Source organism: Dermacentor albipictus, chromosome 1, assembly GCF_038994185.2.
Source record: "Dermacentor albipictus isolate Rhodes 1998 colony chromosome 1, USDA_Dalb.pri_finalv2, whole genome shotgun sequence".
NCBI classification, from domain to species: Eukaryota; Metazoa; Arthropoda; class Arachnida; order Ixodida; family Ixodidae; genus Dermacentor; species Dermacentor albipictus.
This window is the reverse complement of record NC_091821.1, coordinates 90,431,374-90,457,131: the sequence shown is the minus strand read 5'-3', so window position 1 is coordinate 90,457,131 and position 25,758 is coordinate 90,431,374. Positions and strand designations below refer to the sequence as shown.

Genomic DNA, 25,758 nt, shown 5'->3' with positions numbered 1-25,758 from the left:
AAGGAATGGTACACGCCAATGAATAGGCTTAACAAATAGCACACATACCTCAGCGAGAGCAAATGCAGTTGTCCTAGCCTTGCACCATCGCAGTGTTTTATATCTGACCTATAACACACAGTTTCATGAACAAGAACTCGAAGCATATCAGCATTCAGTTGAAAGTAGGGCGAGGAATTCTTAGATGTTTTTGCTTGCAAAATAACCTTTGAGCATTTTATTTTTACATGTAAAATGAAAAAAATGGTTCGAAGCAAAAAACTTGGAACTGGAATGTTGCGAAAAGCTTGTCCAATGCAGACGTGATCCTGGTAGGTCAACTTCTAGAAAGGTGATGTAGGTACTATGTGCCATGTTTGAGCACTCGCCATCATTGCAATTCATCATGAGCAGTAGACAGATTATATATTATAGACATTGACAATACTTTTCTATTTCAACGTATTCAATCATTTTAAAATCTAACGAGAAATTTCAGACTCATACAGAGTTTGGTTCAGCATTGGCTATGCCACCTAGCCACAATGCTGTGGCACTTCTTTCACTTTGTATTAATTTATCTGCTTTCAGCATTTTCTGAGCAAACTAAGCTCTGGCAGTCTCCTACAAGCTTTAAGGTATTTCACCTTGTAAGTAGTATGCTTAGAACACCATGTGCTCTTACAAGCATGCCAGACACTCACTGCCAGCCTGATAGCAGCTGCACCTTGCATAATTGCAGAAGATAAAGCTGCTCATCAGTAAATCTGGGAAGCAAATTTTGACTTCTACAGCTTCCCATTTTGCATACCAACTAAAGTGCATGTTACTGAAATTATCACTTTTTTTTTTTAAACAGAATGCTATACAAAAGGGTATAGTGCCCACCAGGGAGTAACTGTTGCTATTATGTTCTGTTTTATTAAGTGTCATGATTTGTGGGCCAGAACCAGTTTATTCCCTTTGGTTTCTTTAGGGTTAGTATACTAATAAGGACAGTGTGATCCAGTCTAAAACACTGCCTGGACTTCCTGTTCATTAACTAAGATTACATAAGATAAGAACAGTGCGAGAAACAGGGACAAACGAAGAAAGACATACACGGAGCTGAAGTCGGCACTGTGTGTGTCTTTCTTCAATTGGCCCTGTTTCTCGTTCTTACTTTGAAGATGAACTACCAACATGCTGAACTCTTTACCTTTCATTACATTGCAAAACTTCACTGAAAGCTGACATGTGGAGAATGACTAAATGTGCAGATATATCAGACAGCAAGTACCATATGAAGCAAAGCAATCTGGAACATGAGGCAGCAGGAAGTTCAAGCAAGCATCTTTATTTAAATAGTCCTTCAATAATAAAACTTGAATCAGACCCTTAGCTGAAGTGATTCTAGCAGGAAGGCATCTGGGTTGGGAATTTCACACAGAAGACCTGGAAAACAAAAAGAGGAAAACACAAGTCAAATGACGTCTTGCTGCGAACACAGAACACAAACACTTCAACTGCAAGAAACTACAACCAAGATAAAACAAAACATGGTTAAAAGAACAAGAAACTACAATTCTCTATCACAATTCTCTATCTCTATCAAAGCTAAAGATCTAACAATACAAATACAGTAAACTTCTGTTCATTCGACTCCAGTTAATTCAATTTTTCAGTTAATCCCATCCCGGCCAAAGGTCCCAGCCTATGCCCATGTATTTCACTGGGTCCAAACTTTGCTTTACCGCAGAACACCAATACATGGCGGCCACCCTAGTGCAAGAGATATTAGACCCTTGCCCATTTTTCTTGCTAAATAATTGGGCGCGCGTTAGATTTCTCCTTTGTTTACAAGCTTTAATGAAATTTCTATGTTAGTTTCCTACTTCGAACACATGGTAAGTGGGCATGCATTTCATTTGGGGGCATGTTATAATCAGGAAAATACTGCCAAAATAATCATCGGTGTGTTTTGGAGTTTTTTTTTCTGCATCGTGTTCAATTCGACCTGCTGGATAATTTGTTCATTTTTGTCGTTCCTGTCAGGGTCGAATTATTGGAAGTCCACTGTACATTACAAATATTAATATAGGTAAGGTAGCCACTAGCAGCCAATTTGGTCCAAGTGAAAAATTTAAGCTGATTAAGTTCATGAGCTGATATGAAGTGCTGTGCCACACGTGTCAAACATGATTCATTCTTTTATGCTACATCATAGGCAAGCAGCCTATATATATAGTTTCTGTCACTAAAATAAAGCAGTATGGCACGTGCTCTTGGATCACCTCCGTCACTCTGTCACCCGCTACAACAGTGGCGATGAGGGTGACCACCGCGCGGAGCCCCCGCCACGAACAGTGGCGTCTCGGTAGCGCTGGGAGTCCTGCTGGGTACTGAAATTAACCGAGTCTACGGAGCATCGGTGGTCATGGCCCTGGCTACGAACCTCGGTACCCCAAGTTTCGACGAAAATCAAGATAAGTGGGATATTTACTTGACGCGACTGGAGGCATTTTTTGAAGCAAATGATATTAGGACAGATGATAAGAAAAGGGCGCTCTTAGTTTTGACACTGTCAACGAAGATGGTAGGCATTCTTGCTGGACACTGCGCCCCTCAGAGAGTAAATGGCCTGAGTTACAAGGACGCACTTACCATCCTAAATAACCACTATGCGCCGAAGACTAATGAGGTTGCCGCAAGTTACAAGTTCTTCACAAGGGACCAGGCTGCAAACGAATCTGTCCGGGACTGTGTTGTTGAGCTACGCAAGCTTGCGGATAATTGTCACTTCGGCACCAGTTTGGATTGTATGTTACGGGACCGCATTGTTTGTGGCATATGAAATCGGGTGGTGCAGCAGAAGCTGCTTGAAAAAACTGAACTCACACTTGCCCAAGCTGGAACGATTGCCATAGCGGCAGAGACAGCCGCACTGGAAGTAAGCGCCATGACTACACCTGCTAATGAGGCAGCGGTGTGCACTGTAGCGAGTAAATTGCGCCGATATCAGACCTTCACCAAAGATAAGCAAAGCCATACTGAGTGCGCACGCTGTGGAAACTACAGTCACGAAGCAAGCGACCGTCCGCACAAAAAGGAGCAGTGTTTTCGCTGTCGGAAGACTGGTCATTTCGCAAGAAAATGCCGCTCCCAATCGGGGCTCCGGGCTGCTCGTAGGTGTGATGACGTCGCTAACGCAGTTCATTATGAGAGCGCTGTATCCGAAACGGAGGAAGGAGATATTTCATCAGTCTTCAAATTGCAGGAATCACGGGAAAAGAAATCTTTGCTCCAGGCGTTCCGCAGAGTTATCCGCTGGGGTGGCGTGCCCTTGAACATGATTATTGACACGGGATCACCGTTTTCTATCATTCCGCAGGAGGTGTATCTAAAGCACCGTCTGAGTTGGCCACGCTTATCGAAATGCAAACACACGCGCAGCTGTTACTTTGGCAAGCTACTCATTGTCGGTGAACTGCACCTTGAAGCCCATTTTGCAGGGAAGACTGTACCTGCCACACTGATAGTTATAGGCTGTTCGGGTCCCAGCCTTTGCGGAAGGGACTTAATCCAAGTGTTCTCGCTTTTACCGTCCTGGTTTCTCGCTACGGTTCAGTCGACGTCAGCAGATCCCGACAGCCTCATGACCGAGTTTTCTGCCCTTTTTGAGCCAGGACTTGGATACATTCAGGGGCCACTTGTGAAATTCCACATTCGAGAAGGCGCCCAACCGAAGTTCCACAAGGCGCGGTCAATCCCTTGTGCTCTTCGTGAAAAAGTGGAAACTGAGCTGGACCGTTTAGTAGAGCAAGGCATATTATCGCCCATAGCACATTCTGAGTGGGCGGCGCCAATCGTACCAGTACTGAGGAAAGACGGGTCCCTTCGCATCTGTGGCGATTTCAAAACCAGAGTAAATGCTGCCTGCATAACTGAGCAGTACCCTTTACCAAACATTGAAGACATTTTCGCGTCGCTACGTGGGGGATCATTTTCACAGCACTGGACCTTAAGGATGCATATAAACAACTCCCTTTGGATGAGGAGGCGAGGAAGTTGGCTGTGATAAACACTCACAAGGGGTTGTTCTGCTATAACCGTCTTCCGTTTGGAGTTGCCTCGGCTCCCGCTATTTTTCAGCGGTGCATGAAAACGGTCCTGGCCGGTCTTCCAGCCGTGCAGGTGTATTTGGACGATGTATTGATAGTGGAACGTCAAGACGGTAATGGCTCAGTGCTTCGAGACGTTTTGCGCAGGCTTCAAGAAAATGGTATCAAGCTGAAGGCCGAAAAATGACATTTTCGCAAAGACTCAATCGTCTACCTGGGCCATCGCATTGACAAAGACGGCTTGCATCCGCTTGAAAAGAACCTAGCAGCAATACGCGACTCGGCACGGCCAACGGATGTGAGTGAACTGCGCTGGTTTTTGGGTCTGTTGACTTATTATCACCGGTTCTTGCCACACATGTTAATGATGCTGGCCCCGTTGTATCTTCTGCTTGAAAAAGAGCATAAATGGCATTGGGGAACGGCGCAGGAAAATTCATATCTCAAGGCTAAACAAACACTTTTGAGTTCACGTGTTCTGACGTATTTCGGTCCCAACCAACTAGTGCGCTTGGAATGCGATGTGTCACCTTCGGGTTTAGGTGCCGTAATCTCACACCGAATTGGGAAATTGGATAAGCCCATTGCCTTCCGTTTACGCGCGTTAACACACGCCGAAAAGAATTATTCTCAGCTTGAGAAGGAAGCGCACGCACTGGGTATTTGGAGTAACAAAGTTTCGAGACTACCTGCTGGGCCGCGAGTTTGTATTGGTCACGGACCACCAACCATTGGTGGGACTTCTACGAGAAGATCGACTTGTGCCCCCAATGGCGTCGGCACGTATTCAGAGACGGGCTCTGTTTCCAAGCCAATATAGCTAGAGTACAAGGCCGGCAAGGAAAACGCCAACGCGGATGCACTCAGCCGCTTGCCCATGCCGATAACAGATGTTTGTCGATCGGGCACCTTACCAGAATATGTGCTGTCTTCAGAGATTCTTGACAGCTCGTTCGTGCCAGTGGATGCCATACGGGCGCTGACGAACGGAGATGAAAACCTTAGCGTTGTGCAGCACTTTGTACTGAATGGACGGCCTAAGCGCTTGTCACCGTGTCACAATCACCTTCAACCTTATTTTTGCAGAAGACTGGAGCTGTCAAGCGTAGAAGGCCTGCTCTACTGGGGTCATCGCATCGTCGTACCCTGCAATGCGCGAGTCTCCATGCTTGCTGAGCTACATCGGTCACACCAGGGTGCATTTGCGATGAAAAGACTGGCTCGGACGCTGTTCTGGTGGCCTGGGTTGGATAGTGAGATCAAAAGCCTTGCACGTTCGTGCATCTCATGTGTACAAGCTCAGCCAATGCCTCATCGACAGGTTCCTATCTGTTGGCCAGAAAGGGGAACCAAATGGTCAAGGCTTCACATTGATTATGCCGGACCAATAGAGGGACGCATGCTGTTGATAGTCATTGACTCGCATACTAAATGGATCGAGGCACTTCCCGTCAGGTTGGCGACCACAGAAGTCACAATCGCGCGGCTTCAAGAATTGTTTGCTCGTTTTGGCTTGCCGCAAACAGTTGTCTCAGATAACGGGCCTCAGTTTGCAAGTCAGCAGTTTTCCCAGTTTATGACTGTCAACAACATAACTCATCTACGTAGTGCGCCATACCACCCACAATCTAATGGTCTGGCAGAGCGCGCAGCCCGCACAATAAAGGATGGCCTTCTTAAGCACTCGATGGTGAACGATCTCGAAACAAAACTAGCGCGAGTGCTGCTAGGCTATCGACGTACCCCACTACCATGCGGCAAGTCTCCGTCAGAGATGCTGCTGAACTACCAAATTCGTTCGCGCTTGGATACTTGCGTCCCTTCTCTACCTCGAAGTTACTCGCAGCCTCCCAGATTCCAGTCCGGCGACCAGGTGTGGGTGCGCAACTTTGGCCAAGGGAAGCGTTTTCATCCAGGCGTCGTCAAGAGCACAGAGGGTTCACGGCTGGTAACGGTGGACACTCCAGATGGCCTAGCCAGGCGTCACTTCGACCAAATTTTCCGCCGCGTGCCTGTGTCACCCGTGACCCCAAAAGCGGAGGCTCCCGACTCGCTTCAACCCAGCCCGGACAACAAGAATTGGCCCATGTCAAAGCCAGAAGGCCGGTGCAGCCTGGCCACTCCAGCACCAACTCACGCCACACCTATTCCTTTGACAACACCTCCAACGTCCCTCCCAGCCGAACAGGCTCTCTGTCCCCCAAGTCCGCTGGTCTTACGGAGGTCTACCCGACAACGAAGACCCGTGCAAAGACTGCAGTTTTAAAAGAAAGGGAAAAGTGATATGAAGTCCTGTGCTGCACGTGTCAAACATGATTCGTTCTTTTATGTTACATCATATGCAAGCAGCCTATATATATAGTTTGCTGTCACTGAAATAAAGCAGTGTGGTACGTGCTCTTGGATCGTCTCCGTCACTCCGTCACCCGCTACAACATGAGCGAAAAACTATCAGCCTAATACTTTATTCGAAAACCAATGGCTCACACACTTTATTCCATGTAAGCCCTTAGGTCATGGCTACCTCACTAGCCTGAACAATGATGTCAGTGAAAGATTGTGGCTTCGTGGCAAACAGTGAAGACCTGTACACAGCTACCAGTGCTCTGAGGGGTGGTTGCCACACACATTACTGTGTTAGCATTCCGATTGAATATGCTGGCACTAGAATAAAATTTTACATTAAAAAATAAATGCATGCAAATGAGAGATGATGTCGCAGCTGCAAGCACAACTGCAGTAGGCAGAAAGTGGCTTAAACATGTTGCTTTGCTAGCTGGTTCTAGTTGCAGCTTTACACAAGCACACACTTGGCATGTGGACGAAAGAGGTAGACAACAGCAAAGGCAAGAATTTGCAACTGGCAAGGCATACACAGCCAACATTGTGGCATGGTCATAATTCGCTGCGCCTATGTTATTGCATATGCTATATGGCTACGCAGCTGGTCAAAATTTGTTGTGTGCAGTTTGCTCACTTTTAGTAAATATACCATAAACTGAATTAACATTAAAATTAAAAAAAAATGCAGAGTTTTATATGCCCAATGATGAAATGAAAATGCAAACAGTGATGATGGGTGTGCTAGAAATTGGACACAGGTGAACTGAGCGGCACATGTGGTGGGAAGTGACGAAGGGCCTTGACATCAGTGTGCCAAAGGCTTGTGTGCTGCCTCAAAATGAAGTCACTGCTCTGAAGCATCAGAGATCTCACATTTGCACTATAATGATACTGCCTTAGTCACACTTCTCTTCATGAAATAAAACATTACTTTTCGAACGTGTAATCATTATCTGGATTTTTCATGAATTATTTTTAAGAATGCCAATCAGGAATAGGCAAATATGACTATTCCCTTGTTGACATGAGGAAAATCAAAATGAGGGCTTAAATGGCCCATGACAGTGGCACATGACCAGTCTGCTGATCCTTATGTGTATGCAAACTATTGTCCTTTTTCTCTCAGTGAACCATGATGAACATTTAAGTTACTACTCTTGTGAAAACAACTACCAGTGAACTAATACCATGCAAAATTATACACTTAAGCCTTTGAGGGTCAATGACGTAAATATACGGCGCCGTGAACAAGTCCGAACATGGTTGATGCTGTATATTTACGGCACCGCCTGTACATTTAAACAGCGCGCCAATTTCCTAACTTTTTCTTTTCTGTCATGTGCTGCCACTATGTGGAAATACAGGGAATTTTTTTCGCGCGCCTCCCTCTCTCGGTTTTCGTTGCATGGTTTGTTTTAAAGCTAGTTTGCTCCTGCGCGTCTATATACTACCGCTCGCGGGCGTGCCAAAAGCCAAACTGCCGCTTGTGCGCGGTGGTTTGGCTTCTGTTCCGTGGGCAAAGGTTTCGGCTTCTTGCACTCGCAAAACTGATGGCTATCTCTTTACTAATCGCTCAAAGGGCGACCAGCTGTCTCTGGCTCATTTAGTGCTCACAGGGGTGCACATAGGAACGATACTGCAGTGCATGCTTTTCCAGTGCATTTTTTTTTTGACACTCGCAAAAACTAGTTGCCTATGGTTGGCGATAAGATGAAGATTAGCAGAAGTTTGCCACACGTTTTGCTTTTTTGACGGCCACACAACCACACAGTTTTCTTGAGTGCGTGCACCTACGCAGTTCGATTACGCTATGGATTTACATATTAGTGTAAGAGCAGGAACATTTGTGTCTCGCGGAATATTCTTGTGTGCGCATTTTCAAACCCTTGAACTATGTGTATAAAAATGCATTAAAATTTTAATTTTTCTAAGTATATTTCACTTTTTATTGTTGTTATTTATGAATGGAGAGTACATATAGACCAATGCAAAATATTTTCTTCTCACTTTAAGGTCACCATAGAAAAACTGCAGTAAATGTTTTTCGAAATAAGTCCCTAAGAAGAATTAGAATCTGCAATAAAAAATATCAACCCTGGGCGGTTGCATATGGCGAAAAAAATAGACCCTCAAAGTGTTAAAGGGCCCCTCACCATGGCCTGTAGGAAATTTTTGTTATAGACTGGAAGTTGGAAAGTGACATCCAGTCAGCATTCTATCATGACAATTTTTAAAAAGGGTTTGGTAATAGTGGAGATAGAAGCAAATAAAATTTTTCAGTGTGATGGTACAAGAAGGTGAGCTACCTGCGCTGCAAAAGTGGCTCTCTCACATTGCACTGACCAGCACTCGCAATCGATATTCCTCCACTGCCTTTTCCCATCTCCGAGTTGACAGACCACAAGACGTATATGTCAAGACAATCCCATCTCCCCACTTCCTTTCTTGCTGTGTGGTGTGTTTCCGGTGGTGGTTTTGCGCATTCTGCGTTTCATAGGTGTACTCAAGTTCGCATTGCTGCTGGCTATTTATACACTGCGGGTAGCACATGCAACATGGAGGTGAGAGCTACGACATCCACCATCTCTACTGGCTGGAAGAATGGCTGATCTGAGGAGTAGGGTGTGCAAGCTTTCATTAGAATTTTCAGCTGTTCTTGTTACAGACATTGCCGTAATTCTTTGCAATGCAATCGTTAGTGCATTATCTAAGCATCACACTTGTTTGTTTGCAATACCCAATCCTGGTGAGGTGCTCTTATAAAGAATGTTGGTAAGCAATTACTCTTGCACAGTGAAGTGCTGTAGCTGCACAAACCAGCACAGCAGTCAGCCCACGCAACTCTATAGGTGATTTCACTCGGCCAAGATGGCTTATGAAATAGAAAATTTAAGTGGCCTGAACGAGAGCTTTTATCTGCTTAATACTGCATGTATGTCGTGCAGTTAAGAAAAGCTTCACCATAAAACTTTAGCCCATCAGAAAAACATGCCATCTGCTACATCAATAAGGAGCAAGTGGAGTTGACAAAAATGCCTCTAGTTCTCACCCATGACATCACAATATTCCATGAATGACTGGCACGTCAGCACTTGTTCTTCAAAATTCCTCAGCAGCTTGTCCCCAAGTTCTAGGTGCTGCTGGTCATTGTGGCGGATATATTCTGCCAATGCCACTGACCAGCCATCATCATTGCTACAGGACACCCTCTGGAAATGTGAATAAATCATGTAAATGTTTAATGACGTATTAAACAAGGGTTGATAGAACAACTTCGGCAACAGCACTCTGTCAACATTTAGAATGATTTTTACCACATCAGGAGCCACCATAGGTAACAGGAGGTGGATATTTCGACAAACATTAATTTACATCAATGATAGTAATTACAGTGATAACAGCATGACAATGAAGTACCTGAGTGAAACCATGCCCATGCATATCAGCTGGGGCAGAGAGATAACAGTGATGGTGTCTGGAGAAATGCGCACTAAGCAAACATGTACGATTCTTTTCGTGTATGCTGCTGATTAGCAGTCATTCACTCGAGGTTGCAAAACTTGTTTTTTTTTATTATTATTTTTGGTGGCAAGTAGGCACGAGCCGCAATTTTGTGTTTTATTGTATTATTCGTTACCATGCACAATTTTTTGTCTCCATCAGGTACAGCTTAAGAATGTTTTACTATAAACATCTGTTAAATATGCATTATACACCCTAGTAGTGCACAAGACTTTTTCTAACACCAAGCACTGAATTGTGACAAACACTTTCCAAAATCATAGCAAGCACTCAAAGCATGTGTGGAATAAAGAGCTATACTGCTTAGAGTGCATGATACGATGTGCTGATATAATATGTACATATATGATATGTATATGATATAATATATATGATATGATATACTATATGCACATGATATATGTACATGATATAAGTGCCTCCTACTGCCTCTGATCGACACTGCACTTGCCAGCTTATAGCCTCAGAGATCTGGCACACATCTTGGAGGCCACAACCAGCTGAATTAGGTGCTGACGAAGACGCTGCTCTGCTTTGGTGGCTGCTCTCTGTTGCATGCAATTTGAAAGGTGCGTTTACAAACAACTGCACGCAATTCAATCATTTGACCTCTGGCATCGCCAGTAAACTCAGTTTATTGCCTCAGTCTTCCTTTGCAGCAGCAGTGAAATTTCATTACACTGAAATGGTGGATAAACGTGCTTGGTTATAGACACGGTGTTGTGTTCTATGGGCATGAAGTTATAAAAAGATAAATACTTCATTATATCAAGGATTTTGTTATAATGAAGTTTGTTGTACTGAGGTTTAACTGTACCAGGATTGTTTGAAGAGGGAAACAACTTGCGTTAAAACTAATGAAAAAAAAATTACTTTGGTATTGACAAACATCTCGCTGAGTGACAGAGGCCATACTGTTAAAGTCGTCAAAAGGGAACATGAAATAATGAATGAAAGAAATACGAGTGGATGCAGGCAGCCGAAAAATTTCCATGAGCAACAACACTTTATATAAACAGTGTCAAACAACGACAATGAACAATGATAATGACAAACTCCCAGTTACAAATGCACATGGATCAACCCTTTGTTAATCACTGGGACATATACGTTCCACCTGCAACTACAAGTGACAGCTGCCTCAAGTGCGCAGAGGGACATACATAGCCACACAGAAACAGGTAGCGCCATATCGTAGCGGATAAAACTATAACTTTAAGTTTTTATTTGAATTATTTGAAGGTGGCACTAGTAGTTTGAATTGTTTTCCTTGTTGCTATATTTCTTGGCTGTCGTACCTCTTCAAGTGTGCAAATTTAGTTGCTCTTTCGTCATGAATCAGTTGTCCAGTTACTGCAAAAATTACTTCTTGCAGTCCAGTAATGCAGTTAGATCATTTGTAGCCAGGTTTGACATGGTAGTAAGCCATTGTTTTCAGCTACATGCAAATATGCTGAACATAGTGGTCAAAGACATCCAGCACTGCTACAGAAATAGCCTGACATACTTGTTCTTTCGGGTCATAGTGGGAAGACAGCTCATCAATGGGAGGAGCTTTTGCAAGATCGGCCTAGTCTAATACAGCAGAACCTCGTTTATTCGTTTTGGAGAAAACCAAGAGAAAAAAACATACTAACCGGGAAAACGTACGATCCGAACAACTAAAAAAATTTGAGACTCAACTATTGTTGGCATCTACGTAATGCGAAGCGTCGCACGGATTGTTGCAACCCGATGAGACGCCGACGCGTGTTGAGCTGGTGATGCTCCGGCAGCCCGAGACTCATTTTGTTGTTTACCTATTGCGTGGTGTTTTATTAAAAGGTAGATGGGAAACTGAAATGAAATCAAGCTGGTGGGCGACGTCAAATGCTGCCAAAGCGAAACGTGATGCCCACATCGCTCTGCCTACAGCAGGGAACAGCGACGTATTTGGACTATTGCCTACTAAAAGCGTGCGGATGCTACCAATGGCACTACACACCACGCGCTGTAGAACAGATAGGTGAAGATGCTTATCGCAATAGGATTGGTGGTGCTAGCTGTGAATGCCGCATGTGACGACCCCGGAGAGAAGATTTGCTGGTACCGAAATGAAAAACTGAGTGCACGCCGACGCTTTCATGTGATACGGGCGGCTATGTACTGTTCTCGATCGTGCGTGCCTCGCGCCTTTTCTTGTTCACATAGGATCTAGTAGTCGAAAAACTTATGCGATCACAGTCTGCAGCAGGGAACGGCGGTCCATTTTGGTTATCGCTCATTAAAACCGTGTGCTACTCTTCCGACGGCATCATGCGCTGTGAAACTGATAGGCGAAGATGCTCATTGCAATATTATTGGCTGTGGTAGCTGTGAATGCCGCATGCACTGGCGCCGGAAAAAATTTGCTGGTACCGAAATGAGAAACCGAGTGCGCACCGGCGTTCTCACGCGAGACGGGTGAGCGAGTATTGCACTGAAGCTGCTGTGGCGGGTAGCTACATACTGTTCTCAATCGCAAGCGCCTAGCACATTTTCTTTTCTTGTTTACATGGGCTCTAGTGGCTGGAAACATATCATATTGTGGTGGACAGTACTCATAAAGCCCCGCGGTGGAAGAAGAAGAGACTGTACTAGCGCTATCAGGCATATAGGCTCAACGATGGTAGCCGCGACATCAACGCAGTCATCCGTTTAAAAATGGCAATTCTTTGTGGGTCTTCTGTTCCTACAAGTTCGTGACTACGGACGTGATACCGCATCACAACTACATACGTCTACCAAGTTTCTTCTTGACGCCATGGAACCGGCCATCGAACAACGACGTCTTGAAGAAAACGGAACGTCTTCCATCGCCGCACTCAAACTGGCTCTCGGACTGTGCAGTCTGGTTTGTCCACATTGAGGCACAGTGTTGCCGTCACGGAGTCACATCTCAGGTGGCCAAGTACGACAACGTCGTGAGTGCGCTTAACCCGACTACTGCAGCTTTGGTCCACGACATTTTGCTAGCTCCTCTGCCCGATGATAAGTACGATACCCATAAGCGGGAGTTACTACAGCGCACCACCGACTCTGAGTCGCGACGGATTCAACAGCTCCTCTCACAGGGGAACTTGGTGACAGAAAACTGGCTGAACTGCTTCGCCGCATGACACAACTCTTGGGAACCTGTCCACCATCAACAGACTCGAAAATCCTTCGGGAGCTCTTCTTACAGCATCTACCAAACCAGGTACACATGATTTTGTGTGCCTCACCTACTACGATGGCTGTCAAGGCCTTAGCCACGATGGCAAACCAGATTATGGATTCTTTTCATCCTGTGATATCCACTGTTGATCGTTGTAATGCACCCATTGCGACACAACCACAGTTAAAGCAGCACTTTGACGAACTCGACAGTTCAAGCATGCACCTTCCTGCGCAAGTAGAGGAGCTAACTAACCAGTTGGCTGCCTTACACTTTCGGCCGAATAACCATCAGCAGCGGCATTGCTCGCATGACTAAACCGTGTCATGCCCTCCGTCTTGCAACTTTCCGGGAAACGGTCGGGCCTGTCACTCATCACAGCAAGCGCTACTGGTTCGACATCAAGCTGTCTCTTCTACGTCACCGACCGTGTCACAAAAGTTCGCTATCTTGTAGACACTGGTGCGGAAATTTGTGTCATTCCCCCTACTTTTCAAGACCGCAGAAGACATCGCCATGACACATCTTTTCTCACCGCAATCAATGGTTCTAACATTAAAACGTACGGCCAGAAATTTATCACTCTCGACCGTAGTCTGTGACGCCCTTTTTGATGGCTATTCACTGTCGCTGATGTCCGTGGGCTGATCATCGGCGCTGACTGTCTGTGGAAGTTTAACCTTCTTGCTGACCTTTGCAACTGCCGCCTTCTTTACTCCTAAGCAAACCTGTCCGTACAAGGTATCACCATGTCTGCACCACCTTTGAGTGTCGTATAAGCACAAACCCAGGTACCAAAACCATGGTCCACCACCCTGTTGGAATTTCCAGAGCTGTTCGAACCACCCTTGCCAAATTGTCCAATAGTACACAACATCACGCACCCCATTGTGACTAAAGGACGCCAGCACACTACAGGATGCCTGACCTCACCGCTTAGCACCAGACCGTCTGAAAATTGCAAAGCAAGAATTCGAACACATGCTCGAGTTGGGCTTCATTCATTCTTCTGCTAGCCCTTGGTCATGTGCTTTACACATGGTGCCCAAGAAGATGGGTGATTGGCGACTGTGTGGCGATTACAGTGCCTTAAACGAAGTGACGATTCCTGATAGGTACCCTACACCTCACATCCATGATTTCACCGCATCACTTCATGGGTGCTGCATATTTAGCAAGGTGGATCTAGTAAAAGCCTACCATCAGATTCCTGTCGAGCCTTCCAACATTCCTAAAACTGCAATCATTACCCCTTTTGGCATGTTTGAATATGTGCGCATGCCATTCGGCTTCCGTAATGCCGCTCAAACCTTTCAGCGGTTCGTTGATCAAGTACTCCGTGGCTTGACTTGTTGCTTCATCTATTTAGACGACATTCTTGTATTCAGTCGCTCTGCTGTGGAACACGAATCTGACCTACGTAAGGTGTTTGAACGCCTCCATCAATATGGCTTGGTTGTAAACATCTCGAAGAGTGAGTTTGGCATTGTTTCTCTCGATTTCCTGGGCCACCGAGTGGACGAGCATGGCATCCAACCCGTCCCATCCTGTGTCCAAGCCATTAAAGATTTCCCACATCCATCTTCCACCAAGCAATTACGGGCATTTCTGGGCCTCATCAATTACTATCACTGTTTCATTCCTCGTTGTTCTTGAATTTTGCAGCCTGTGCACATTCTACTCTCTGGCACACCACGAGCTATATCGTGGACTAATGCTCCTGAATCTGCTTTTATCTCTGCCAAGAATGCCCTTGCTACCACTACTCTACTGGCACACCCGCAACCAGATGCTCCAACGTCTGTTATGGTAGACGCCTCTGACATACACTCTTAGACAAAGTTGCACCCTCTGGGGTGTATCTCTGCCACACAACAATAATCGTCATCTGCCTTGCTTGCATTTCCTATCTTGAAAATGCCACGCCTGCTACTTTCCTGTCGGGAATGCTATGTCATGCTGATAACGCGCATGCCATTCTTTACTGGAAAGTACCAGGCTCACCGCGTTAAAGAAAGGAAATGTGGACAAGACAGATGACGATTATTGTTGTGTGGCAAAAGGGTGCAATTTGTAAAAAGTCACGAATTCATATAAATGCAAGCCAAGTAAATCGTTCCGACATTGACTTTGTCCACCTAACTACCGCTCAACGCAGAGACTGTGAACTTCAAACACTCCGGACTGCCAATGATTCTCTGCGCTTCGAAAATATCTTACTGCCTGGCTGCAACATCGAAGTGATATGCGACATGTCTGCGGGTCGTCCTCGACTGTACGTTCCACAACAATTTCAGGAGCAAGTTTTTTGATGCACTACACTCCTCATCGCACCCTGGAGTACACACATCTGGTCACTTCCCGCTACCTGTGGCCGCGTATGAACGTTGACGTTCGTTGCTTCCAAGGATTAGGTCATGGGGACAATTGGTCAGAACTGTAAAAAGAACAGGAATGCGATGGTCGGCGATACTTATACGGGAAGTGCACATTCCAGTGACCTCAACAGTGCTGCCATCTGCCACGTATAGGCTAATGTAGTAGCAGACGTGAGAACCTTCTTCAGTCGACGACGGAGGTTACAACTCATTATGGACGCTTGGGCTCCAGTATCTATTAACGCCGTCAAAGGAACACCGTCGACGTGAACATCAAGTAAGTTCTGGTTCGTTGGGAGTGTCAATGGAGGATTTCAACACGATGAAGATAATGCACCACTACCCCCAGGAGCTGCATGGACTAGATGTCAGCAGGATGACCGACATCGACGGATACGTCAGAGGTAGGAGGCATACGGCGAAGCAAGTAACGGCATGGGTCGGCTTAGGGCGAGGAGACGGGGAAAAGGAGCTCGAATACGGCGACCTCCAGGAGGTGCGGCAATGGCGAGCGACATGTCCGGAGTTCTACACTTGGTTAGTTTGCGGTATTTGGGAAGGGAATACAGATCGCCATGAAGTGAAGCAGTCGGCACCGGTCGGGCGTCAGGTTGGGAGATGGAGCAGACAGCAGGAAGACCTAGGTTCGCAAATTCTTGCCATACAACTGCCTGAATGAGAAAGATCCCTGGGGCTGGTTGGTCAATGGTGGGTTCAAGTGAGCGTGAATGGAACGGCACGGGACTTGTAGGCTCGAGTTCGCGGTGAACAATACGTGTGACGTGCTCATTTAAGGGTGGTTAAGCGGTAAGGTCAACGCAAGACGACGTCGCAGCGGTGTTAGGGAGCCGGGAGAACTGTGGAATGATGCGGCGGCTTTTGGCAAGCTCAAAGTGGCAGCATTGCTTGACAATGACGTCGATGGTGGACACATTGTTGAAGACCAACAAGTTGAAGGCGTCGTCCGCGATCCCTTTGAGTACGTAGCTGACTTTGTCAACCTCGGCCATTTTTTCATCGACTTTCCGGCAAAGAGCGAGCGCGTCTTGTATGTACGAGACGTACGATTCAGTAGAAGACTGAACTCGGGTAGCAAGCTCTTTTCTAGCAGCCAGCTGCCTACTGGTGGGATTTCCAAATAGGCCGACGAGCTTCTCCTTTATAGCATCCCAGCTAGAGATCTCATCCTCAGGTGTCCAGAACCAGACACGAGGAGTTCCGCCCAAGTAGAATAGGACATTGGCTAGCATAATGGTAGGATCCCAGCGGTTGTTTTGGCTAACACGCTCATACAGGTTGAGCAAGTCCTCAACGTCGACATTATCTTGGCCGGAGAATATGGCAGGATCGTGGGGACTGGTGACGGTAATGTACGTTGTTGTCGGGGTCGCATGAGTAGAAGGAGATGAGGTGTCACTGGGAGCCATGGTGGAAAGCAGGACGGTGCGGCCACTGCGGAGCTCCGTGGCGAGGACGGGGAACGGCACCCTCCACCAAAATATTACGTGAACGAAGGATTAAGACTGGAGACTATTTACAAAGTATATTTACAAAAGGTAACTGCAGTGCTGGCCAGTTCAGCCAACAGCTTGAGAGCCAGAGAGTGTTCATTGTCTTCGTCGGGGTGCCCACGTGCATTGGCCACAAGAAACGCGCAATATGCATGTATCAATATCGGTGGTCCACTACCACCATCCTCCAACCAATGATACATACTCATTTGTATCGACCACTTCACAAGCTGGCCTGAAGCAGTGCCACTCTCTCCCATTACTGCAGAGTCTATAGCCCAGGCCATCTTATATGCCTGGATTTCTCGTTACGGCGTACCACATACCATAACGACAGACAGAGGAAGACAATTTGACTCGTCCTCCTTTCAAGCTCTCTCCCGTCTTCTGGTTGTAATGCACATACGAACGACAGCTTATCACCCAAGTTCCTATGGCGTGGTAGAACACTTCTATCGCCAACTAAAAGCAGCACTTTGTGCCCATGACTCCATAATTCCATGGACAGAGCGCCTGCTTTTGGTTTTACTAGGTCTTCGCACAGCTCTGAAAGTAGATGCACAGTCTTCCTCAGCAGAACTTGTTTTTGGCATGACACTTCGCGTACCTGGTGAGTTCATTGCCTCGGAACCGTCATCTGTTGACCTACAATCTTACGCCGACCACCTTCGCATTACAACGGCCACTGTTATACCACTGCCGCTTCTTAACGACCGCAGAAATGTTTACATGAGCCCACCTTTACTTTACATTTTTACACTTTACATTTACCTTCACTTTTTTATCTGTCATGACGCTACTCGCGCTCCTTTACAAGCTATTTACGACAGTCCCCTCAAAGTCTTCAAGTGTGACAATAAGTTTTTTACACTTCTTGTCAACGGACGTGAAGAGGCAATTTCCATTGACCGCTTGAAGCCAGCTCATCTAGACTCTGGCAGTGCCTTCATCATAGGTAGGGAGCAATGTAGTGGACAGTACTCAGAACCCTGCGGTGGAAGAACAAGAGACTGTACTAGTACCATCAGGCATATAGGCTCGACGATAGTAGCCACAACATCAACGCAGTCAGTTTAATAAATGGCAATTCTTTGTGGGCCTTCTGTTCCTACAATATGATCACAGCTTGGCGACGTACTGAACGTTGGTGCAGAAAATACTGCTTTCCGGAAACGTATGAACCGGTAAAAAAATTTGTGTAACTCTATTGGGTCATTTTTTGTGTTCTCGATTGCGAACGTTGGCGCCAGGAAAACGTACGTAATGGGAACATTTCAATGAGACTCTTCTGCATATCACAAAAGAGGAAGCGAGAACTGCTCAATAACGACACAGGTGTCAACAGACGTTCGGTTCGATGGGCATGGGCACAACTTGCCGTGCACTACCACTATGTGTAAAAGGTGCCGATGGTGCTCAACGACTTCACAGCAAAAATGCACAAAGCTTGTGTGTAGAGCCTGCCAAGTACCTCTTTGCACTGCATGCGTTGAACCCTTCCATAACAAGCCACATTCACCTCAGAGTCTGAAAAAAAAGAAGCCCAAGGTGTGCAGAGGGACAACCTATGTCCCACCTTCACTCATGGCCTCAATTTGCCTGTAGGATAGGTGTTGTCCCGCTTATTTTCAGAGAATATTCATGTACAAGTAATCATGGTTTTTTGCGTTCCTTCCATATGGTACAATTAATTTTGGAAAAGTTATAGCAGAAACAGATTTCTCGCGCCTGACAAAAGGTCAAACTCGTTAAATAATTCAAATGCTCCACTGCTATTCAAATGTTTCACTGCTACTTTATAAATGCACCCTACTGGGAAACGTTCTCTGTGATTTAAGTAATGCTCCTAGTGTATGGAGTCCAAGAAATATTGTTACTTTTTACTGCTTACATTATTTGCAGAGTTTACACTGTCCGCATTTGCAACTGGGCACGGACATAGTTGAAAGTGAAGTTTTATGATGCATGGGAATTTTTCAACTGCCTGTTTCCTCCATCTTTATTTCCTTCTGCACTATGCCTAGCCAGCATGCACATGGCATAGCGGGACAAATATCACTTCATCACTATCTACACGTGACATGCAAATCCAGCAAGTAAAAGTGCTTGGTCTCACTAGTCACTTGCAAGCAATACAGTCTGTGGGCGTGCGCTTAAATAAGGCCCCTGTGTATGTGTCCAAAATGCATCTGGCTGACAGACTTCGAACCCAGCAGCCACTGCCTAGGCACTGCAGGTGCAGTTTAGAGCCAGCACTCAGCTACTGGTGTTCTGGGGTTTTATGCGCCAAAACCACGATTTGGTTATGAGGCACGTCGTAGTGGGGGACTCCGGATTAACTTTGGCCACCAGGGGATCTTTAATGTGTCCCCAATGCATGGGACATGGGTGTTTTTGCATTTTGCTCCCACTGGCCGTCACGGCACTCAGCTACTCCAGACAAGTGTGGCTTCTGTACATGGAAGTTGAACAAAGCTTGTACTAATTTCGTCGTTTTTTCACCGTTATTATGAAATGAATGGAACCTAATAGCACAAAGACCTCAACCTATTAGAATGCAGCTCTTAGGCACTCATTCCTGCGGCGAGCACCGGCGTTCCCTGCATAACTGAGAGAAACAGCACAGTGAAAGATGACAGCGAACACGACGTGCAGCGGGGGATGAAAAAAGCGGCATGAGGGAAGAGGCGCAAGGAGGTAAGTGGAGAGGGGTGCTGTGGAGCCATAAGGCGGAAAGCAAAAGAGGGTATTGTGAAAGAATGAGAAGAAAAGCGTAGTGCAGCAGCGGTGGCTACGAGACGGTGCCAGAGTAGCGCACATCGATTGGGAGGTTTGTTGGTGGTGGCTTCTGTGAATCGTGCTCATATGTGTTACCCACGTGCTGGTCCCATGTGCTGGCTCCATGATCTCCAGATTAGCGAGGCAGTAGCGCCACATTCTCTCCGTTTGCAATGTGCAGCACGAGACCGATTGTTCCAGATAGCAAATGAATCGCGGAATGAAAACACGTATAGAGCAGCACCCAAATTTTGCATTAGGGAGTATCGTAATCGTCAGTTAATTTTTTTCTTTTCTACCTATAGCAAGTGTAGCATGTCTTCAGGAGCAGGCTCCAATGATGCAACATAGAGGCCTAATCTCAGCACAATGCAATGTGTCAATCCATGTAAAACTTTAGAAAGAATCATTTTTATCTATAGCAAAAGTTGACCTATGTTATCAGAGAGTGGCACTTGATTTCCAAGATTAGCTATGATTTTTGTTTATGTCAATCTCAGGTAGCCCTGGTAAAGGTTCACGATTTCTACTGGCACCACTGGACCACAGAGAGCTTAAACAGCCTCGGGCTTCCAGTAGGAACATTGACCTCTGAGTCCATATTTAAGATGCATTCAGCTAAAGAGGAAAAAAAAAAAAAGTGTTATGTCAGGGACGTGGTTTTATATGTACAGTGTGATCCACTCTTAAAGGGTCCACTCTAATATCTCTAATCTAATCTCTAATGATCCACTCTAATATGCGGCTCTCAATCTGCTGATGCTGTAGCTGCAAGTGTCTGCTGAAGCTGCATCAATGCACTGACACAGGTGTGCAGAAAGATACCAGTGCCACCAAGCGAAAATAATCTGCTGTGAGGACAGGTAGTGGTAAACTTGCCAGCAGGAAAAATTCGCATGTGCTCTACACTGAAGAGCTCCTTTTAACAGAGCACTGCACTGTACAGCAGCTAACTGATTTTGCAGACTCGAAAAAGACTGAACATGTCTGAATCAGGCAGTCAAAAACTCAAGGGAACAAGCAAACTCACTGCTTTTTACAGTGCAACCAAAATAATAAGCACATTAGTAAGTTTCAGATTCGTGTTTCACTCTAGTGCAATAATATCTCACTTAAAATTTTTTTAATGCCGTACATTTCATGGCGGTAGGTAGTGCAAAATTAATGGGGAAACAGGAAAAATGAAACACTAAGCACAAGCACCATGGATTCATAGCTACTAGCCCACTCAAGTTGCAAGCATTTCATGTTCATTTCGCCACATTGTCATCTGTGACGCTGCCAAATGCAGATGCACGAGACCTTGAGGGTGTGTTACTGGCAGTTATGTTTAAAGAATTCACTTTGGAGGCTTTTGCCTAAATAGGCTTTTTTTCGTTGAACCTGGGGGGTGGGGGGAAGTATTCTGTAAGAGTGCACCTAGTGGACTGTCCATTTCAGCCGCTTCTGATTGGATGCAGTTGTACGAGCGAGGAGTATACAAGCAGCCCTAGCCAATCAGGAACGACCGAAATGGACAGTCCACTAGGTGGACTCTTACAGAATACCTCCCCTGGTAACCACTCTAAAAATGTCAGTTATGCTTCTGATTGGATGCAGTTGTACGAGCGAGGAGTATACAAGCAGCCCTAGCCAATCAGGAACGACCGAAATGGACAGTCCACTAGGTGGACTCTTACAGAATACCTCCCCTGGTAACCACTCTAAAAATGTCAGTTATAGCCATGCTCGCCTTTACTAAATTTCTGCTGGCTCACCAAGCATGGATACCATGTCTAAAGAATGCAGCATGAAATGAGACCTTGACCCTTTGAGGGTCAATGACGTAAATATACGGCGCCGCGAAAAAGTCCAAAATGGTTGATGCCGTATATTACGGCGCCATCTGTACGTTTAAAATGCACGCCAATTTCCTTTTTCTTTCTTGGCACGTGCTGCCACTATGTTGGAATATATGGAATTTTATTCTCGTGCCTCCCTCTCAGTTTTCGTTGCATGGTTTGTTTTAGAGCTAGTTTGCTCCAGCGCATACTACCGCTCGTGCATTGGCACATGCACATGCGGGCAGCGGTTTGGGTTTTGTTCCGCGGGCGGTTTCGGCTTCTTGCGCTCGCAAAACTGATGGCTATTTCGTTACTAATCGCTCAAAGGGCGATCACCTGCTTCTCGTTCGTTTAGTGCTCACAGGGGTGTGTATAGGAAGTATGCCACTGTGCATGCATTTCCTTTTTTTTTCTTTTTTTTTAGAGACTCGCAAAAACGAATTGCCTCTGGTTGGCGATCAGATGAAGATTAGCGGAAGTTTGTCACATGTTTTTCTTTTTTGACGGGCACACAACCACAGTTTTCTTGAGTGCGCTCACCTACGCAGTTCGATTACGCTATGGACGTAAATATTAGTGTAAGAGCAGGAACATATGACACTTCCGAAATATTCTCGTGTGCGCATTTTCTAAGCCTTACGTGTTTAACAATGCATCAAGTTCTTAATTCTTATAAGTTTATTTCCTTTTTTTATTGTTGTTACTCATGAATAAACAGTACATATATACCAACACAAAACATTTTTTTCTCCCTTTACAGTCACCCTAGAGAAATTACGGTGAATTTTTTTGAAATAGGTCCCTCAGAAGAATTGGAATCTGCAACTAAAAAAATTGACCCTGGAAGATTGCATACGGTGAAAATAATCGACCCTCAAAGGGTTAATAGGGTCAGTAAAGCTTGCATTCTTGCATGTATCTTTACTACTGGATAAGACACTTTCAACTTCCCACATGACTGCACCATTTAAATTACACTACTGCTTTCCTGTCCCACAAAGCTAGTACACAAATAAATTTCTTTTTTTGCTCGGTTGACCAATGCCTTCAGTATTATAACTCAGTAGCCAAATCAGACTAGGAAAGCTGAAAATACGCCTTGCCAATGAAAGATGGTATGGGAAATAACTTGAATTATAGCAACTTTGCCATGGCTGCTACACCTGTGACATTGTGCATGCAGGTTATCTACAAGAAATCACGCAAGATACAGCATGAAATCTGAAATTTTGCTTGCCCATCTACGCTGGTTCTTAGGGGTACAGGCAGTGTCATGGAAAAGCCTAAATAATGGGGCAGCTCTGAAAAACCGCTTGGCAAGTGCATGCACAGGAGACATCCCTCAGAATAGCTGCTTGTGGCACATAAGGCATTTTACAAAAAGAGAATGAGAGAGCGTGCCTTGAACATGGTGTTGTACAATCCATCTACCATGGCTAGGTAGCATAGAAAGGGCCGGTAGACAGCGAATTCGCTGGGAACTGTGTCGGCAAGTGCTGAGCAGCCTTGTGGGCTCAGATGTCGTGCATGTGCCAGTACCAGCATACGTCGCACCAACGCAACACGGCCACACCGCCACCGGTTATGGGACCACACTGCCAGGGCCATGGTTGTCCAGTAGCACGGGCCCTCACTCTGTGGTATGCAAGAAAGAAGTTTTCAGAACACTGTCAATTTGCAGCAATCAGCAATCAACTTTGTACTGAAAGGAACTGTTCAGCAGAGGCTTATTTTCAGGAATACACAAGGTAGAAAACAACATACAAAATAAAGCAAGCACTGGGTCTTGACTGTTTTCAGTCCTTGTTTTAATCCCAATCCACAAGTGGGATAGCTATTACATCTTTGAAAAAGCCACAGGCAAAGCAGGAGCTGGCTATCCAAAAACCCTTGCAATATTTCGAATTTATTACTTGTGGATTCAGACGCCCCTTAAAATAAGTAGGGAGAGGAAAGAGAATGAACAGCACAGGACAAAAAAAGAAATACAAGTTGAACATTGTGAATGACACTGTGATGGAGATGAAACTTGGTACAATTAATTCTGCTGAAACCCACAAGGTGAAAGGAAAACCAAGAGGGAACCTAGGTGAAGGCCAACTATGGAATTCATGGCGACAAGATGTGTTATATGGTCAGTAGGATTGTATTTCTCCTTTCCAAATGTGAGATATTTGAAGCCATTCTCTTTGTATTTCTTTTCTGTGTTGTGGATCACTTCAATATCGCATTTCTTCAGCTTCATATAAAGTAAACAAACATGTTCTGCCTCAGCCACTGCTGTTTTTGCATAGTCCAGCTAGTTTTGTTGATTATATTGCTTTGAGAACTTAAATGCCAGTATATTTTCAACGTGGCAGTTGAATACCTGAATTCTCTGCTGTCAGGCAAAGAGCAAGCATCTATCATACATGACGTGGTCCACTGAACGATGTGTACAGCATGCTGCACTTAGCTAATGTTGAATATCACTGTTGAATGTAGCATTCCCTGTTGTGCCATGCACAATTCAATGCAGCGTGGTTTGACATTTTGGTCCTGTCGTCAAAGTTTCAATAAGGTGGTATTAGTTAACATAGTTGTTACAGGCACTTGATATAGTGGAACCCACCAAGGTGGTTTAGTGGCTATGGTGTAGTGCTGCTAAGCATGAGGTCACGGGATCAAATCCCAGCCACGGTGGCTGCATTTCGATGGGGATGAAATGCAAAAACGACACATGTCCTGTACATTGGGGCACGTTAAAGATCCCCTAGGGGGCAAAATTAATCCGGAGTCCCCCACTACAGCGTGCCTCACAATCAAATTGTCGTTTTGGCATGTAAAACTGAAGAATTCATTCATTGATATAGTGGACCTTTGGCGTGCATGCTACAGTTAAACCTCAATATAGACCCTTTTCATAGCGATCCCACAGGTGCTGCCATGTTTGATCATGCGGTGATGCGTCCATTGGTTGCCTCCGCTGCCTTCTTGTTTACAATGGATGTGCATGATGCCGGTGCAGCTCAGCAAAACTCTGTTTGGGCTGATATCGTAGTTGGTGACTGGATGGATGACATGAAGCTTTGCTTGCAGCTTTAGTGGACATTTAAGCGCTTTCTGAGGTCATTACGCTTTGTCGAAACATTGTGAGCAGCGTATGCAGTGCTAGTACTAGAAGAAAGTCTTGACTATATACCAAGCTGTCCAAACTTTTTGCATCTGAATTAAATCAGAATTATAGCGTCTCTTGCTCTTCATTTTTGTTATTTGCCAAACACTTTGAAGTAGTCACTTGTTATATTTCTGACTCAGTAATGTTCATCAGCGCATTTGCTATCTGTTTATTTTCAGCCCAACTGCTTGCGGGTGTGATCAGTTGAAGTTAATTTTTCTTTCCATGCACAATTAAGGCTTGGAACGTAGATGTTTCATACTTTGTAATAGCTTGAACCAAATACATGTTATCACTAGTCACTCGCTTATTTTGTTGATCATCACAAAACGATCAGCTTCGAACATTCATGCGCTGTCGGTGTAGTCGTCACCCACGCTTCAGTGCGTTGATTCGATTCACTTACTCTTGATAGTTGAGCGATAATAGAGTAGGCATAAGTTTGAGAGTGTGTTGGGGTGGATGTGTGTAGGTAATGTGCGAGGAGCTTACTATGCCTGGAAACTGCGCTACTAGTTTGTCACTGTAAAGTGAGTGGTACTCACTCTTGCCAACATTATGAAATTGAAGTCCTTTCTCTGTAGGTTAGTGATACAGCATTGGCAGATGAGGGAATTTTTTTATTCTTCAGGAAAGCCACGCATCGCAAAAGGCAGGCTGGTGCAAGTCTCCTTTTCTAGCACTGTGCATGACTGTCAACGTGACTGAGCGCATATGCAACCCGAGCGCCGTTTCTTGGCATTAGAATATTGTTATAAGTGAGTTCCACTGTACAGGTGAGTGCTGTTAAGGTTCAGGCCCTTGTTTTAATATGTTTACCATAATAATTTGCCTATGTCTATGCAGATTTTGTTACTTTCCAACTTTGTAATGCTTCAACTTGTAAATATATATTATAAAACCTGGCTCACGTATTACTCCTACTGGAGCTTGAGGTTTGTAAGAAACTTCACCTTAATATGGAGATGGCTTTTGTTGTCTAATGTGCTGCT

At 45.2% G+C, this 25,758-nt stretch overlaps 1 protein-coding gene across 6 annotated transcripts in view; it reads right to left on the bottom strand.

Moving 5' to 3' along the window:
- Positions 1 to 1,299: 1,299 nt before the first annotated feature.
- The window catches only part of poe (E3 ubiquitin-protein ligase-like protein poe), a 549,262-nt gene continuing 524,803 nt past the window's right edge, over positions 1,300 to 25,758 (bottom strand). For all 6 annotated transcript variants that reach the window (XM_065455076.2, XM_065455078.2, XM_065455079.2 and 3 more), the window contains 3 exons: positions 23,011 to 23,244; positions 9,472 to 9,631; positions 1,300 to 1,413 (listed from right to left, as the gene is read on the bottom strand). In XM_065455076.2, the coding sequence (XP_065311148.1) occupies positions 1,349 to 1,413; positions 9,472 to 9,631; positions 23,011 to 23,244 (459 nt within the window). In that variant the 3' untranslated portion in view covers positions 1,300 to 1,348. The remainder of the gene's footprint in view (positions 1,414 to 9,471; positions 9,632 to 23,010; positions 23,245 to 25,758) is intronic.